The sequence below is a fragment of the Poeciliopsis prolifica genome, unplaced genomic scaffold (genome assembly GCF_027474105.1).
Source record: "Poeciliopsis prolifica strain line A6 unplaced genomic scaffold, Auburn_PproV2 SCAFFOLD099, whole genome shotgun sequence".
NCBI classification, from domain to species: Eukaryota; Metazoa; Chordata; class Actinopteri; order Cyprinodontiformes; family Poeciliidae; genus Poeciliopsis; species Poeciliopsis prolifica.
Window position 1 is genome coordinate 809,059 of NW_026562474.1, and position 15,912 is coordinate 824,970.

At 38.5% G+C, this 15,912-nt stretch overlaps 1 protein-coding gene across 2 annotated transcripts in view; it reads left to right on the top strand.

Moving 5' to 3' along the window:
* Positions 1-989: 989 nt before the first annotated feature.
* The window catches only part of LOC129353936 (uncharacterized), a 95,398-nt gene continuing 80,475 nt past the window's right edge, over positions 990-15,912 (top strand). For both annotated transcript variants that reach the window (XM_055023368.1, XM_055023369.1), the window contains exon 1: positions 990-1,983. In XM_055023368.1, coding sequence (XP_054879343.1) covers positions 1,873-1,983 — 111 coding nt within the window. In that variant the 5' untranslated portion in view covers positions 990-1,872. The remainder of the gene's footprint in view (positions 1,984-15,912) is intronic.

Below are 15,912 nucleotides of genomic sequence, written 5' to 3' on the forward strand. Positions count from 1 at the left end.
ATAAACAAGACAAGGGGGATTTTAACTGCAGAAAAATAAAATAGTGCCTGGGTTACTTTTAAATTCTAAAAGACAGACTTCTTCAGGGTATAAAAACTTATTTTCATGCCTGTATTTAAAATGCTCTTGTTTTAAATCTAAAGAACCAGACATTGTCTTGCCTCTATAAAAACCATGAGATTATATTTCAATTCTCCAAGTACTGGAATCTTGGCCCAATTTTTTTTTCTTGAACATGAAAAATGTTAACAAAAGTTAACATTTTATGTCCATTTAAATATATAATATAAACTCTAAAAGCTTTGATGGAGCCCGCCCCACTGGGTCGACCAGATCTCGAACAGCTTCATCCACTTCCAAACTACAACTGCCACCATTCTAAACCAATGTAGAAAATCAACATCATCGTTCACGTCTCTTCTGTCCGTTTGCTAATTGACCAGGGTGAAATTCACCCTGTGAAATTCAGCTCAATGGGAGAAATCTCAGCCAAAGCCCTGAGAATGTAAGAATGAGTATCTGTAGTTAATCTCATAAATAGTACAATTTATTTAACAGTTTCCTATTCTAATGTATATAAATGAATGTTTAAATACATTTCTGTCTTGATCCAGGTCTTAGATTTCAATTATTATGGCCTTAAAAAGTCTTAAATTTCAGTTGGTGAGACTTAATGGCCAGCAAAAGTAATTCTAGGCTATTTGAATAAATTTGCTTTGTCTTTTATGCTAAAAAAGAGACAAATTAACTTTTTCAGCCAAGAAAAAAAAACAACCCAACTCTTTATTGTAAACCGTGTGGTTGTGGGAGGTTAGATCTCCCTGTGGGTGAACGTCCAGGCAGCGTGGCGTGGATTCAGACCGTGTCCTCCTCTCCGTGTCTTTGCTCTGTGCGATCCCCGCTAACCAGTAGGTGGAGCTTGTCTCCTTTGGCTTGAGAGAAAGAGAGAAGGAGATGATTAAAGGCAGAAGAAAGACGGCAAGAGGAGAGGCAGGGAGGGATGGATGGATGGAGGAGAGAGAGGTAGAGGGAGAGAGAGGGAGCAAGCGTCAGCACTCCATGTGTTAAAAGGGCAGATGGTAACGGCGGGGTAACTGAGGAGCAAACCACTCTGCCGGCCACAGAGCCAGAGATCAGCGGAGGGAGGGAGAGAGGAGCGCGAGCACATGCGGAGGAGAGGAGCATCTGAGAGGAAGCTGCACGCGCTGCTCTGACAGGAAGGACAGGACTGAGAGGGACAGGAGAAAGTAGACCTGCTCCATACTTAGACAAAGAGCCAGGACAAACACCAGGGAACTGAGCAGAGGAGGAGGAGATAGTTAGAGCAACTGCGAGACTAATCAATTTCACCAAGAAATTTAGACTCAGCGGAAAGACAGAGAGAGAGAGAGAGAGAGAGAGAGAGAGAGAGAGAGGAGTCAGCGACGAGGATTGATGAATAAGAGATGGGTGAAAAGACTTAAAGAGAAATATTTAACTAGAGACAGGGACAGCTAGCAAATCCAGAAAAGACGGAGAAAGCGTCTCAGAAAAGCAGAGGAGGAACAGAGGGTGAAATATTTACGAGGACCCGGAGAGAGAAAGAGAGAGAGAGAGAGAGAGAGAGCGAGAGAGAGAGAGAGAGAGAGAGAGAGAGAGAGAGAGAGAGAGAGTCTTAGCTGAGGAGGAACTTCCAAAAAACTTGGAGAAGAGAGAGAATAAATGAGCGCGAGCAGCGAGGAAAGCCGAGCCGAGCCGCTCCTCCTCTTCCCGTCCTCTTCCTAATAAAAGCAACGAGCAGAAGAAGCGCCGCAGAAGGAAGACAAGGAAGTTTCAAGATTTGAAAAAAAGAGCTAGATAGATATTCAACCTCATGAAAGTCGACTTTATCCAATGGCGTGCTACTACATCGTGATCAGTTCCACCCACCTGCGTGACGGACAGCTGAGGAGCATCAAGGGGGTTTTCAGGGGACCAATAGGAGCCAGCGGCCAGAGGAGCACGGTAAGGCCTCGCGCTGACTTGAACCTGCAGAGATCAGGCTGAACTCCGGGCTGAGCTCACCTGACGGAAATACACGCTGATCCGGAACGCACGCGAGTCTTAGTTTTCTTTTTTTTTTTTTTAAATGTATTTCTTCTGCCGGGAAAGCATTACCTCTTAATTGTCATTACTTAAACCCCTCCCACTCACTTGATTGTCAGCTTCTTAATCATTCTTTGAGAGGAGTTAATTAATTGCCACTTCCATTAGAGTTAATTGAGAGGCAGAAAGATCCAGATGGGGATGGGGTTTGGGGGTTAAGTGGGGGTATGTGTGAGGGGGAGGGGTCCCTGTCACTGGAGAGCCCCTCATAGCCATGTGTAACAGTCTCTCCTTCAGGTGTATAATTCGGCAGTTAACATAAATATACTAAAGTAGCGCGTTGCTAAAACCGAAAAAAATTCTAACCACACTTAATTCATCTCTTGATGTAAATTAGTGGAGAGGAATATCTGTGGAGTCATGGAGCTGCGGGGGAGGATTTGAACCAAAGAGATGAGTCACACTCCTTACTTTTTTAAATAGCTAAAACTAAACCTTGTGCTTCATCGGCTCTAAATGCAGCAGGCAAACGTAATTACAGCAAGTCCTTGTAGAGATGCAACAAACCCAAAGAAGAAGAAGAAAAAAAAACTTCCAGCTTCAAAGAGACGTTGAGGAGGGCGAAATACTTCTTACCTACAGAAAGATCATCAGACAGAAAAGGGCTAAATTTAAAAGAAAATGTAGAAAAAAGACACTTTTCTTAATATGTTACTTAACTCTCAATTAAACAAACATTCGAAATGATCAAGTGCTTAAATATTGTCTGCTTTTATGAGTGGGGTATTAAAGTTGAGGAGAGGGAGAGGATGAGAAAGTTAAGTCATCTGGATGAACACTGCCCAGAGGAACTGGAAAAAAATCTACTTTGTTGATATTGACTTGTAGATTAGTCTAACTAAAGTTTAAACAAAATAAATCTTTCAGAGTTTGACCTACAGATGATGAAAGTATTAAAAGCTCAGAATCAGAAATCAGCTCCTGGGTTATTAATAAGGCAAAATGATTGATATATTTTATCACAATCCTGGACTGGATGTGAAAACTGACAGGAATTTTATTTCTCCTGAGTGATTCTGATGTCCTGTTTAAAAAGTTTGCCCTGGGTGATAAGTCATAAAGAACGGTTGCTATTTGTGATTTTTGTTAAGTTTTTCTTTATTATAACAACAGGGACTTAAACTGTGGGGAGTCGTCTCAGTATGAAAATGATCTGGTCATTTTTGCAGCCAGCCAGATGATACAAAAAGCAAAATAGGAATTGGGAAGAAGAGATAATGGTAGAAATGAGAAGCAGTAATGAACTGATATTGAGTTGTTAAAGTGACTCAGAATTGAACAAAGACTAGATTTACTTCTTTTTTTTACATATAAAACCAAATCTGCTATTGTGTTCTACTAGAAGTTGAACACAAAAATAGTAATATTTTTGTGTTGAACTTCTCTTTTATAGCGCTCAGAATGACTTTTTTTCTGAATTAGCAGCGCATAAAACAACTGAATGTTTATAAAACCATTTAAAACAGGTAGTACATATTATAGCCGCATTACTGTAGGTGGGATACGGTGGAAGAGTTTTGAAGAAGGGGAGAAGGAGGATGGGAATCAAAAACATAAGGAATGAAGAGAATGAGTCGGATGAAAGTGCTAATAAAGGAGGCTGTGGAGGATGAGTTGAAAGAAAAAATTATTCCAAAGGAGACGAGAAAGATGACCGCTATAAAACGGGGACACAAAAAGGAATACGGAAGATGAATGAGATGAAAACGCATCAAAAAGAGGGATGAGTGTGACGACCAGGTTGTAAATAAAGAATGAGGTGGATGAGTGGGGTTAAAAGTGGCCACAAAAAAGAATAAGATGGATGAGTGTAATGGAAAAAAAAGAATGAAGAGCAATAAAAAGAAAGAGGGAGGAGGTGGATGGGCATAAAGACAGGACTGTGAAGAGGTATAAGAGGGATAAAACATTGGTATTAAAATGATGAGTGGGATGAAAGACTGGCATAAAAATAAGGAGGATGAGTGGGATGACAGAGGATGAGCGGGATTAATCATTGGCTAAAAGAATAAGGAGGATAAATGTTAAAACAATGATATAGAGATGAAGTGGATCATTGGGATGGAAAGGGTTCAGAACAAAAATGATGAGAATGAAATGGATGAAAAAGCATAAAAAGAGGATGAAGAAGATTAGTTGGATGAAGACATTGAAAGCAGGGATGTGGAAAATGAATGTGATGAATAGACATAAAAAAGAAGACTGCGGTGGATGAGCCTGATATTAGACTTGTAAATAGGATACGATGAGTGGGATGAAAAGGAGGGTAGACAGCAGGACGACTGTAAAGAAGGAATCACGGTAAAAGACGAGGTGAAAAAAGCTAAAATTCAAGAACAACAAATGTTGCCTTGGAAAAAATCTCATACTCTTGTGAAGTTGTCATATGAGCTTAAACCATTTAATTCTGACATCTCCCCTGTTTTTCTGACCTCTAAAAATCATGAATTATGACAACATTTAATGATGGCATGATGAGGCTAAGTCGTCAGGGGAGATTCACGGACCCTGCAGCCTTTTGCAGAATCAATGAAATTCTCAGCTGTAGCTCTACAGGTTTCAGTGTGTTACATTAAAATATCAAAAGAAAGCGTATTCTATTAAAAATAGGCCGGGATGATCAATATTGGCATTTACACTGTTCAGTGGAAGCGCTATGTGAGAAAGGTTAAAGAGTCTTTTTTTACAGTCTTGTGGTGAGAAGCAGAAAATGCTGCAGAATGAACACAATCAGATTTTTTCAATGGTGAGAGAAACACCTTGTTTTATGGTCAATGTGGGCTTACACATTTTATATATATAAATATGCAAACAATTATGTTAATATTGTGATATAGCATACATAAACACTTTTTAAAACACTTTCTCTGTGATGAAATTATTAATATTACTTCCTTTTCACCAGACATGTTGCTAAATATGCTAGTAACATGAGCTTAACATGCTAAAGTCATGAATGAAGTTTTACACAGAACTACCAAGTTACAGCAATCACGATTTTTATTTTGTTGAACTGTGAAGAATTAAGTTCCTGTTGATCTGTAACCCAGAACAATTTCCACTGTACTTCAGCTGCACAGCTCATGCAAGTTACTCTTTATTCTCAGCAACTTGTTTCCTGAAAGCACACTTTGTGACTTCAACAGATGCAGTTTTATGACTGATTCCAATCGACAGTGTTACAGTTCCTGTTTTATGCTCATCATTTGTCCCATTTTTGGAAACTCTTCTTTTCTCAAGTTTGTCTGTAAGACACCCAAAATCTCCAACCACAGTTCTAATTAATTACTGTCAAAGACAAGGGAAAGAAAAAAAAACAGATGCTCACTCACTTCTAACACATTAATTACTGAGCTTCATTAAAGAGATGACAGAGTAATGAAGCTGTTATTGCACCTTCATCAAGAAAGCGCTTTTAGATTTAAATAGTATCAAACTAAAAAGCCCCAAAACATTATGAAAACATTTCTGAATTATATGTTCTGCACAAGAAAACCATCTGACTTCAAAGATTTCAACTCTGTTTGTCACCTAAACCAGGAATAGAAAGCTATATCAAGAGTTTTTAATTGGCAAACAACCCCACACGACTATCACCAGTCACCTTGGAGCCTCATCTACTCAAGCTAATTTTATCCCCAACTTCCTTAGTGTGGGCAGGTCTGATGAAATTGCATGAAACGTCTTAAAAATTCAAATAACATGCTTGGCGCACAGAAAAACGAGGGAGATGTGTTCACGCCGGCACAAGCCGATTGCGTGAGAGTGCAGAAATAGCAGCAGGGTTGGAATCCAAAGAGGAGGGTAGGAATCAGTGGGATGGAGGAGTTTCCTTCATGAAGTTCACTTCCAAGTGTAGATATACTGCTTGAAATGAGTCCAACCACAGTCTTACATTAATTATTCTTTTTTAGGGGAGAGGACTGTTGTTTAGATCATCTGCTTACCACAGAAAAACTTCTAGAAACTGATTTGAATGAAAGGGTTGTACATCACTGTTTATTCTGCAGTGAAATAAGGCAAGGTTTAAGACTCTAGATTATTATGAAAATTGAAGGAGAGAGATTCTCCATATAGTATTTATTTCTGTTTTCATCACTGCAGGAGGCAGGATATGGGGGAAACAGGCAGGAGGGTTGGAATTTAACAGCCAGGGGGAGCAGCTGAATAAAGAAGGAGTACAGGATGGCTGTTTCTATTCCAAGATGGAAATGCTTGTTTCCTGCAAATACTTGCACAGCTAGGACAACTTTCATCCTGCTAAATAATCTCAGTTGTTTGCATGAATACATACATAAGAAGCGACTGATTTACAACTGCATGTACTGACTGTTTGAAGCAGCATGTTTGTCATTCTGCATAAATAGAACAAAGTTTTAATAAGAGTTAAAACTAGAGGTAGGTGGCTGGAATTGGTTATACAAATATGTATAAAACCCAAAACAGAAATTTATAGTTCAACGTTGATCCTAATTGAAATATTTAGTTGTTTTAAAATTATGTATGCTTTGATCACATTTATAGTGTTCAACAAAAGTATAGCAAAAAATGGAACATTTTATATAAAGTCCAGTTATATTTTTAAAAAGAATATTTATTTATTTATTTATTTTTGGCCCTGCTATCAACTGGTGACCTGTCCAGGATGACCCCATGTCTCGCCTGTTGACCGCTGGAGATAGGCACCAGCAGCCCTCATGACCTCACTAGAGTTAAGCATGTTTGATAATGGATGGATGGGATATTTATATTTGATTACTCTTTTTTACATTAAAGGGGCAGTACAAGGTCAAATCTACTTTTTTGACCTTTACATTATGTGATAATGTTATTCTTTCATCACAAACATACCTGGTGTGTTGCTTTGATTCTTCCATGCATGTTTGAGAAATCCTCTACTCTCCATTGTGATGAATTCCTGAAGGCGAAGTTTAAGAAAGAGCAGGAGTTTTTAAAGAGACAGAGACCCAAGTTCCAGATGCTAAATTAGGTAGGAAAATTGCTTTTAAGTAATATTTGATATATATACCATTTTTATAATAACTGAAGGTAGCAAAGTGAATTGATTGTGCTATAAAATGTTACTATGTGACTGGAAAACACTGCACCTTCAGGTAAGTTCTAAAGATGAACATGAGCTGTGATTAATTAAAACCAGGTGTCGAGAGAACCTGGTTTTAATTTCACAAAAAACATTATTGGAACCCTGATTGAATTGGGCATCATAAGTGAAAACCCATGTAGGAAACGGTTCCTTTCAGACCAGCTCTTACTTCAACTGGTCATAAAATACTAATATCTGCTCAGCCAATTAGAAGTCAGTTATGAGCTATGTGCTGCAGGTGATCAACATCTGACCATGCAGAACTTCACCCCCCTGTAAAATGCAAGCTATTTGTTCAACAGTTATTTGTCTGCTGTTCAGGTGAATTGTTGCACATCAAACATCTCTTAGGTCTGTTCTCCTCAGAGGGAAAAACAACTCCTTCTCCCACTCTGAATCAAGTGGGTTTTTTGTTCATTAATTGGCCTGAATGTGTCAGAGAAAGTTTGGGCAGGATGCCCGCGTCCCTCCGTGTTACTATTCCTGCTGTCAGTCTGGCTCGCCTCAGATCCGCACCGGGCGGTCCAAATCCTGAAAGTAGAACTAATAATTACTAAAAGAGGAGAGAGCTGTAACCCACTCCTGAGTCTCTTCTTCCTCTGTCTCTTCTTGTGTTTACATTTTTTTTTAGTTCACAGTCACATTCATTTATACAGGCTCACCAGCTGTCGGGGAATTGTTTTTTACACCTTTTCTAATATCATAGAGGCCAGAGTTTTGTTGCTATGATTCCAGTCAGTATAATGTATCCACACCCACCTGACAAAAAGACTTGACATAAATTTCATCCGATCTTTTAATTTTCTCTCAGCTCAAATATCAAATATCAGTAGTTTTCGACAACCAGTTTGGTTCACACGGCTCTCGACTTAAAAAGACCCTAGGATTCTATTAGTGGATCTTACAAACTGCACCTTGGTTTATTTGCCTCATCACAGGTTTCTATTAAATGTTGAGTGTTTTCAATTAGCAACCACAGATGCTGCTCAGTGTTTTATAAAAGCGATGATGTCCTTGAGCAACAGGGGTAACATGGTGCAGTCTTCCTCATCTGGTGCTGTTGGTTGTTTTGACACCGGGCCGAACGCCTTCCCCTGACTCTCTGCCTCTCAAGATTTCAACTTGTGTGTGTTATGATGAGGTTTGAGCTGAGTTGCCAACAAAAGTGGCCACTCGCTCCATAAATTAGCACAGAGAAGGATGTTCTGTGCATGCAAAAGAAAAAAACAAACAAACTGTCTGTACTGTCATGAGTTCGTTGGGGTTGCATGTGCAGCCCTGTTGGTATGTTGGGTTGCTGTGATTTCCATGGAATGACTGCATGTTGAGAGTACAGGGAGTGCTCCATTGATGTGTGAAACATCAGCTATGACTGTGGAGCCATCTGCTGCAACGGAGTGCAAGTGAGTGTGTGTTTTAGGTAACATGCGTTTTGCAAGATACTACAGTGGGTGTACGCTTGAGTTCACCCAGTCTGACTCCCAACAAGTTGCCTGTTTTAAAATATGTGTATGTCTCAAACTTGAGTTTGAGACATACACATATTAGTAGCAAGAAAACCGGGTAAGAGCAGAACCGTGTGCTTTATTATTATGCTTTAGGAGTTGTGGCCTTAGCAACAACAAAATAAATGAATCTATTGCTAATGAGGCTATTCACTCTGGATTTCAGCAACAGCCCAAGTAATCCACACAAATTAGCACATAAAGTATTTGTAGTAAAATGGAATGCCATTGAATGGGTATTGAACACACCTTTATTTAATACCCTGCAGAAAAGCCGGTCTTGCTAAAGACAACTTCAGGACATTCGTTGCATTTAGAAAGTAGCCACATGTATTTGTGCAAATAGAATCATTGAAGTTCTTAGAGCCTCATTTTTGCACCTGAAAGCTAATTTCTTTCTTCTGATTTGAAGTTGAATTGTGTATTAGCAGCTTTTCTTATTTCCTTGAAACCATTTAAGAGTTTTCTAGGGTCTGTATTCAGGATCACTGTTGAGCTGAAACATCCATTTGATATTAATTATCCCAACTCCTCATCTAAACTTCCAATTCATAATTTAAAGTTTAGAAAGTGTCTGTCCTGTTGCAGACCTCTTTGAAACATTTTGAATCATAAAACAAAGTGACAACATTGATTTGAGCCTGAACAGAATTTAGGTATAGATGACAGATGGATAGAAGAAACATACTAAAATAACTCGACTAAAACAAATGGGGATTAGGAACCTGAAACCTGACATTCCACCCTAAAACCATGTGTGGATTCATGAAACATAGAAAGCTATAATTCAGACCTCTTTGTGAACAAACATGAAGCGCTATAGAAGCAGAAAGTGCAAAGATAAAAATAAACATTGAGCACAAACTGAAATCAGCTACAGAGACGACTCTGACTGACGCTGAGAACATCTGACAGAACAATGGCAAGGAAGCAATAGAACAGGAGCAAACAGCAACAACTTCACATTACAAACAGGAAGCATAGAAACCAGATATGGTGGAAAAAAACTCCTCAAAAACAAAATAGTAACAAGCAGAAGAAATTATTTAACAAAAAGCTGAATAGAAGCAATAAACAGGAGTAGAGATGGAATACCACTTCCATTTGGTAATCCACTGTATTTTATTGTTAACAGTTTGTTGGACTATAACTATAAGTAGAATTATAATGTCAGTAATTGACTAATAAAAAACTTCATAAAGAAAAAAACTGTTAATGAAGTTTGTGCATTTGAGTTCAGTGGCCATAAAATCTCCATAAAATCATAACTAATTTCCCTTTGACATATTCTGACCTAGTCAAAGTTTTTCACAGTAAGTAGAAAATCATTTGATCATGTTGGAAATAACACTCGCTTTACAACACATACTTCTTTAGAACTGCACCTTTCTTGTTACAATTTTATGTAAGATGTAGAGCTAACACTTTTCACTTTAATCTTTATATTTTCCTCATTTAGTAAAGATCTAGACATCTTTAAGCTTGCAAACCGGGCTTCTCTGTGGCAGTACAACTTAGAAAAAATAAATAAATAACCACCGAAAACATGTTTCGGAAAACCCACAAACTTAAGCTCCACGAAATCGTTGAGGATTTAATCTCATCCCCCAGAAAATCCTCATGCTCTGAAGGAAAACCGGAGGCTACTGCAAAGGGGGCCAGCTCCCATTAGGCTTTGAGAGGGAGCCAACGGAGAAGACTTGGTACTTATGTTGTTTGTGTTGTCTATTTCACATAAAATAACTACTGTCGTTTTAAAAGACGCCTAGTTGCAGAAACCAGGCAGCATAAGGGCCATGGTGGAGGCGGTGGAACAGCTGGAACTGTTATGTTTTGACCACCAACTTTTGCTTTCACCAAACTTTGAGAGCTTTCATTCATGTCAAGCATCTTGCAGAAAGACAGCTGACTACCAGTTGAAGTCACGAAATATTCCTTTGTGCTCCAGAAATCCAAGCGGCTCCGCTCAGAGGTTTGTATTCGCCAAAGACTCTCAGGAGTTAGAAAAGCTCAGAGTCGCCAGATGTGGGAGGCTGGCCCTTTAAGAAAAACAACACCCTGAGAGATTCATTTTTTCATCTGAAGATGTTCTTAATGAGTTGCGGGGAGCTGAGCGTTTAAGTATATATTTGTGTAGCGCTGTCATTACTCAATTACCATGGAAACTGAGGTAGCTCGTTGGAGGTGAGTGGGCGTCAACGCGACTTGGATGAACCTTGAAAATGTGGTGGGAGGGACATGGAGACGGGGAGAGAGGGCCGGGTAGTCGGAGTAAATGGAAGCAGATGGAGAAAAGTACTAAGATGATCAGAGGTAAAGTTTTGGTTGCTATGAGAAGTTTGCTATTTTTTAATCTGCACTGCACCATTCATCTACTTCCATCTGTCTGGAAACAATATGTACAAAATGTGAGCAACCATGCTGTAAATGTTCATTCTTTTTTAAATGTTCCTGTTTAAAAACTTGATTATTGCTTCTTTGTTTTTCTTTTTTGTATTCCGCTGCTTAAAAAACTGATTTCTGCTCAACTTCTCAGTAAATAAAACTAAAGCACAAGTTGGATTTTCAGGCATCTTTTTGGTAAAACACAAGGTTAAAGTACCTTAAAGTACAAGGTTAGTCTCAGAGCCTGGCTGAATAGTCTGAATAAGTTTTTTTTTTTTTTTCCTCTATTTTTTTAAGTTGAAGCAAATACTAATTTTCCTCTCCAGATTCACATAAATAAGAAATACAAGGTCAGAATTGTGAGTTTGTACATTATGGGCAAGCAGTTTAAGGTTTCAGGACTTTATCCTTTTTGAAATAAATCCTTAAAAGGGAAATTATGTTTTCAATTGATAGTGGCAAACAACTTTAGTGCTTGAATTTTTTATCATACATCACTATGTGATGGACTGATGACTTGTACACAATGTGCCCCATCATGCGTCCAATTACTGCAGGAACCCTGCATGAACAAGCTTATAGACACTGGATGGATAGATTTCACTGTCTCAGCTTGCATCTGTGTGTGCATCTCTTTCTGCTGTTCGGTGCAAATATTGTGTTTTTACATTTTTCACCTCATTTTTATTATCCAGAATGCTTTTTCAGAAAGTATGTGACCTTCTGGACCAGCATTTGTAAAAAAAAAATAAATGTCAAACACAGACAACAAGGACCAACTTTTACACCTCAATTGCTAAGGAGGGAGAATAGAAGAGAACATATATTGTTATAGCAGTACTTGATTTTCACCTTTGTTTTTGTGATTTAAAAAAATACATTATAGTCACGTTATAAATATTTGCAAGGAATTTTGCAATATTATTCTGTCATTGAACCCCTTCCACACTTTACATGACAAAAATGAGACAAAGTAACTAGAAGGTTGATTATCTGCTTGTTACCACACATGCAGATCATTTGTCTCAGATCCTGTGAGTTGGACAAACATTTTTGTTCTCTAAACACTTATCTCAATATTGATTTTGAGTGAATTCCGAAACTAGAGGGACTGTGATAAGCTCTATAACAAGCATGTATAGCTTGTAGTAAGTATAGATTAGCAAGCTAAGTAGTCGGGTGGCTTCACTGTAGTTTTAAAACATTGTTACCTTAACAAGAGTGGTCAGTGGGGCTCCTGAAACTATCACTGCCCATCTTTTAAGACATGACAGAAGCAGAGAAACTCACTTTATCTGGTGTTTTATTAAATTGACAGAACCTTAAAATGAATGAAACATTTTAGTGGTTTTGAATAAATACATTTAAAAAACAATGTAGAATGAGATGTTTATGCCTTGGTCCTTAAATACCCTCTAATGAGTCACTTATCAAAGAGCAGTCCTCCAGGTTGTGAATCCCAGGAATTGGAAGCGCTTGCTGGTTTGTTCACACCTTAACAGTCAGTGGGGCCACACATTTGTCTCAGATCCTGTGGGTTGTTGTTGTCGCTCCTTAATGGAAAACATGCGAGGTGTTTTGGTTGCACCGTTCAGGGTGTGAAGGGTTATGAAAACTGCCTGGGGAGAGGAGTCAAGCCTGTATCATGAACACAAGCTGAGCTTTAGAGAATGTGCTGCTGGGTGCCACCAGGAATACATAAGGGAGACTAAAGAACCACTAAACAAGTGTCGGTGTTTAAGAATCCGCCCCTCGGGTCAACACTCGGCTGTTCTCTTGCATCTTAAGGATAAGGGTTGCAATGTACACATACACTGATGGTTATAGAAGAGCAAGGAAAACATCTGTACACAGAGACAGCTGTGGTCTCATTGAACATAAAGCTAAGTTACATTTGGGGGGAAGTGATAAATCTTTTGTTTTTTCTGCTGCTGAATATGTCAATAACAATAGTGCAGATGTCCCAGTGTTTTGATGCCTAGGGCTGTGTTTACATAGAGCCAGTTATCAGTGAAACTGAAACATTTTCGTTGTGATCCAGCCGCTCTGTCACACATCTTCAGTGACAAGAGTCTCTAGCTGCGCTTCCATTGACCATGTAATTGTACAATTTGACATTTCAAAATAATATTTGCTTAGTGAAAAACAACAAAATAAAAAGTTTTGGCTCAAGGAGAAGGCATTTTTTTTGGCTGTATCTAAATTGGTTTATTTGCCATAACTGTAATGAAAACACTTTTTCATTGCAGTTATGATGTTGTATGATGCTACATGATCGATCAACAACTGAATGTTACATTTTTGCAAACTACAAAGAAGAAAATGACAGGAAGCAGTTGGAGGATCATAGCGCTACATGTTTTTAATGACTTATTGCGTGAATAAGCTTATCAACGTGATATTTTAATTCTGTTATTTAACGGAAACAGCAATTGCAAAATTGTGTTTTTTTTTCATATTAGTGGATCATTGACAGTTTTGTGCGCATTTATAATGGAAGCACTTATGGAGCCAATGCTCCTCAGGAAAGGAAACTGCCAGGATTGAAGCTAAACTCATGACATAAAAAAATGCATAAAGTAAATGCTTGAAAATTCATCTAATTAGCTTTACATTTCAGTATTATGTGGTCTACATTATCATTGTGGTTGCATAAAACACTTGATTCAAATACCAATGAGCTTCTTGATGCTATGCTTCAGTGGACCGCCACCTATTTGTGGTTCATTGTCTGTGGATTTTTTTCCAAAGTGCTAAAATATTCTGAAGGAAATGCTGCTGAGGAAGTATATTTCTTTTTTTTCTTTTTTTTTTACAAAAAGTACACCATGACAAACCTAGCATATTTTTTGTCACATTTTATGATGTGGCTCATTAATATTTTAACTTGTACCGCAGTTTAATGCAGTTTCAGTCCCACCAACATAATACAGTATGGGAAAAGTTTCTCCTGCTTTCAATTCAAAGAGTCTTCACCTTTACCATTGTATAGTTTAATGACATGTTTCAGCTGCTCACTATTCACATGATATAAACGGACAATAATCCAGCAGCCAATACAATCTAACTTTCATTTGAAATGTTATTGATTAAAAACGTTGTTTTTATTAGGATTGTCAGATCAACAAAGAAAAAATCTGTAAAAATGTTGTGAAAATGTAAGGTACATTTAGGTTCTCACAGATTTGGCGAGCTTAGCTCAGAGCTCCTGTAACAATCAGTTTAAAAAGGCTTTTATTGAAACTCCCAGCTGGTTCTTTGGATCAAGTCATCCCTAAATCATAGCACTGCACAAAAACATCTCATAATTCCAAGAAGTTCAAACAACTCCAAGCTGATCATTAGTTCAGTGAATCAGTCAGTGAAACAGATAAATGACCTTCAGTAGACAGGTTTGTCCTTCATTCTGCCTCAGTGTCTTCATCACCAGCTCCATTTCAGAATATTTGCATTTGTGCGTTGGCCTCTGTAACTGTATACACAATTCTCTTTTCGTGTTTATTTGGTTTTTTTTCTCATTTCTTTCTATAACCCTTTTAATCTCTGCAACAATAAGTCATTAGACTTTTCTGAAGCTCTATCCGTTGTCTTCACTGATCCTCCAGCTCATTTTTACTCTCCACCTTCTCTTTTGTTTGTTGCACTCCTCCTCTCCTGTGGTTATTTGCAGCAGGTCTTTCATAATTAAGTGTTGTCATTTTTGCCATCATTATTTTTTCCCCCATTTTTAAAATCCTCTCTTTTTTCCTCTTGTTCAATTCATGCCATCCATTTCTTTCAACTGTGTTGATCTAATCTTGTCTTCTATATTTCCCATTCAACAATTCTTTTTTCCTTGCTTCCAACATCCCCTCTGTTCTCTCTCCTCCTCACTTTGTCTCCTTCCCTGGTTTTCAACTTGACTTTTACAACTTATTTGTCTTTTTGTCATGCTTTTATCTGACTTGAAGGAGTCTCGACATCATTTAATGTGCTCTGCTCTACTCCTCAGACTCGACACGGGTGACCTTGCTTTCTACTTATCCTCTCTTCCCTCCACCGTGTCTCGGCTCTCTTCTCTCTTCGTGGAGTTTGTATTTCCACAGTTCTCTGATTTGACTTATTTCCTCTTTGTCATTTCTCGCTTTTCTTCTTGCATAAATAAAATCTCAGCTGTCTTCCTGATATATGTCTCATCTATTTTTCTCCTCCCCCTCCTTGTTACATTGCAGCTTTCCTTGGACCTAATCTCCTTCATTTGCTTTTTCTTCATTATCTTACATTTGCTTTGTTTCCATCTTATTTTTCTCTGCTTTTCATTTCAATCCCAGCTTCTCTCTCTCTCCATTTAATCGATGCTTGCTGCTCGTTTTACCTCTCCTTCGTTCCACTTCCTTCTCAAATCTTGCTTTCTGTTCATCCTTCCCTCCTCAGCTCATTTCTTCACTCTTCATTTTCAGTTTAGTGATCAGTAAAAACAACGATAAAATAATAATAAAAACAACAACTGTCCCATAATTAGAAACCCATCTCCATCTGGATCTCTCACACACTCACCAAGCTGAATGGGAAGTCAAACAGAAGGCCAATAAGATACGCTTGACTGGAGGCCACTCTGATGCCTGTGTGTGTGTGTACGTGCGTGTGTGTGTGTGTGTGTGTGTCTGCGCGATGGAGAGATACTGTGTGACTATTCACTCCTGTCATTGTGCGAACCTCGTGTCCTCGCGAGCCGCAGGAGGACGAGATAAATCCGAAAGCATTTTTGTCGATACTCAGGGGAGCATTTCAGACTAAAGACACCTGGAGGTCAGA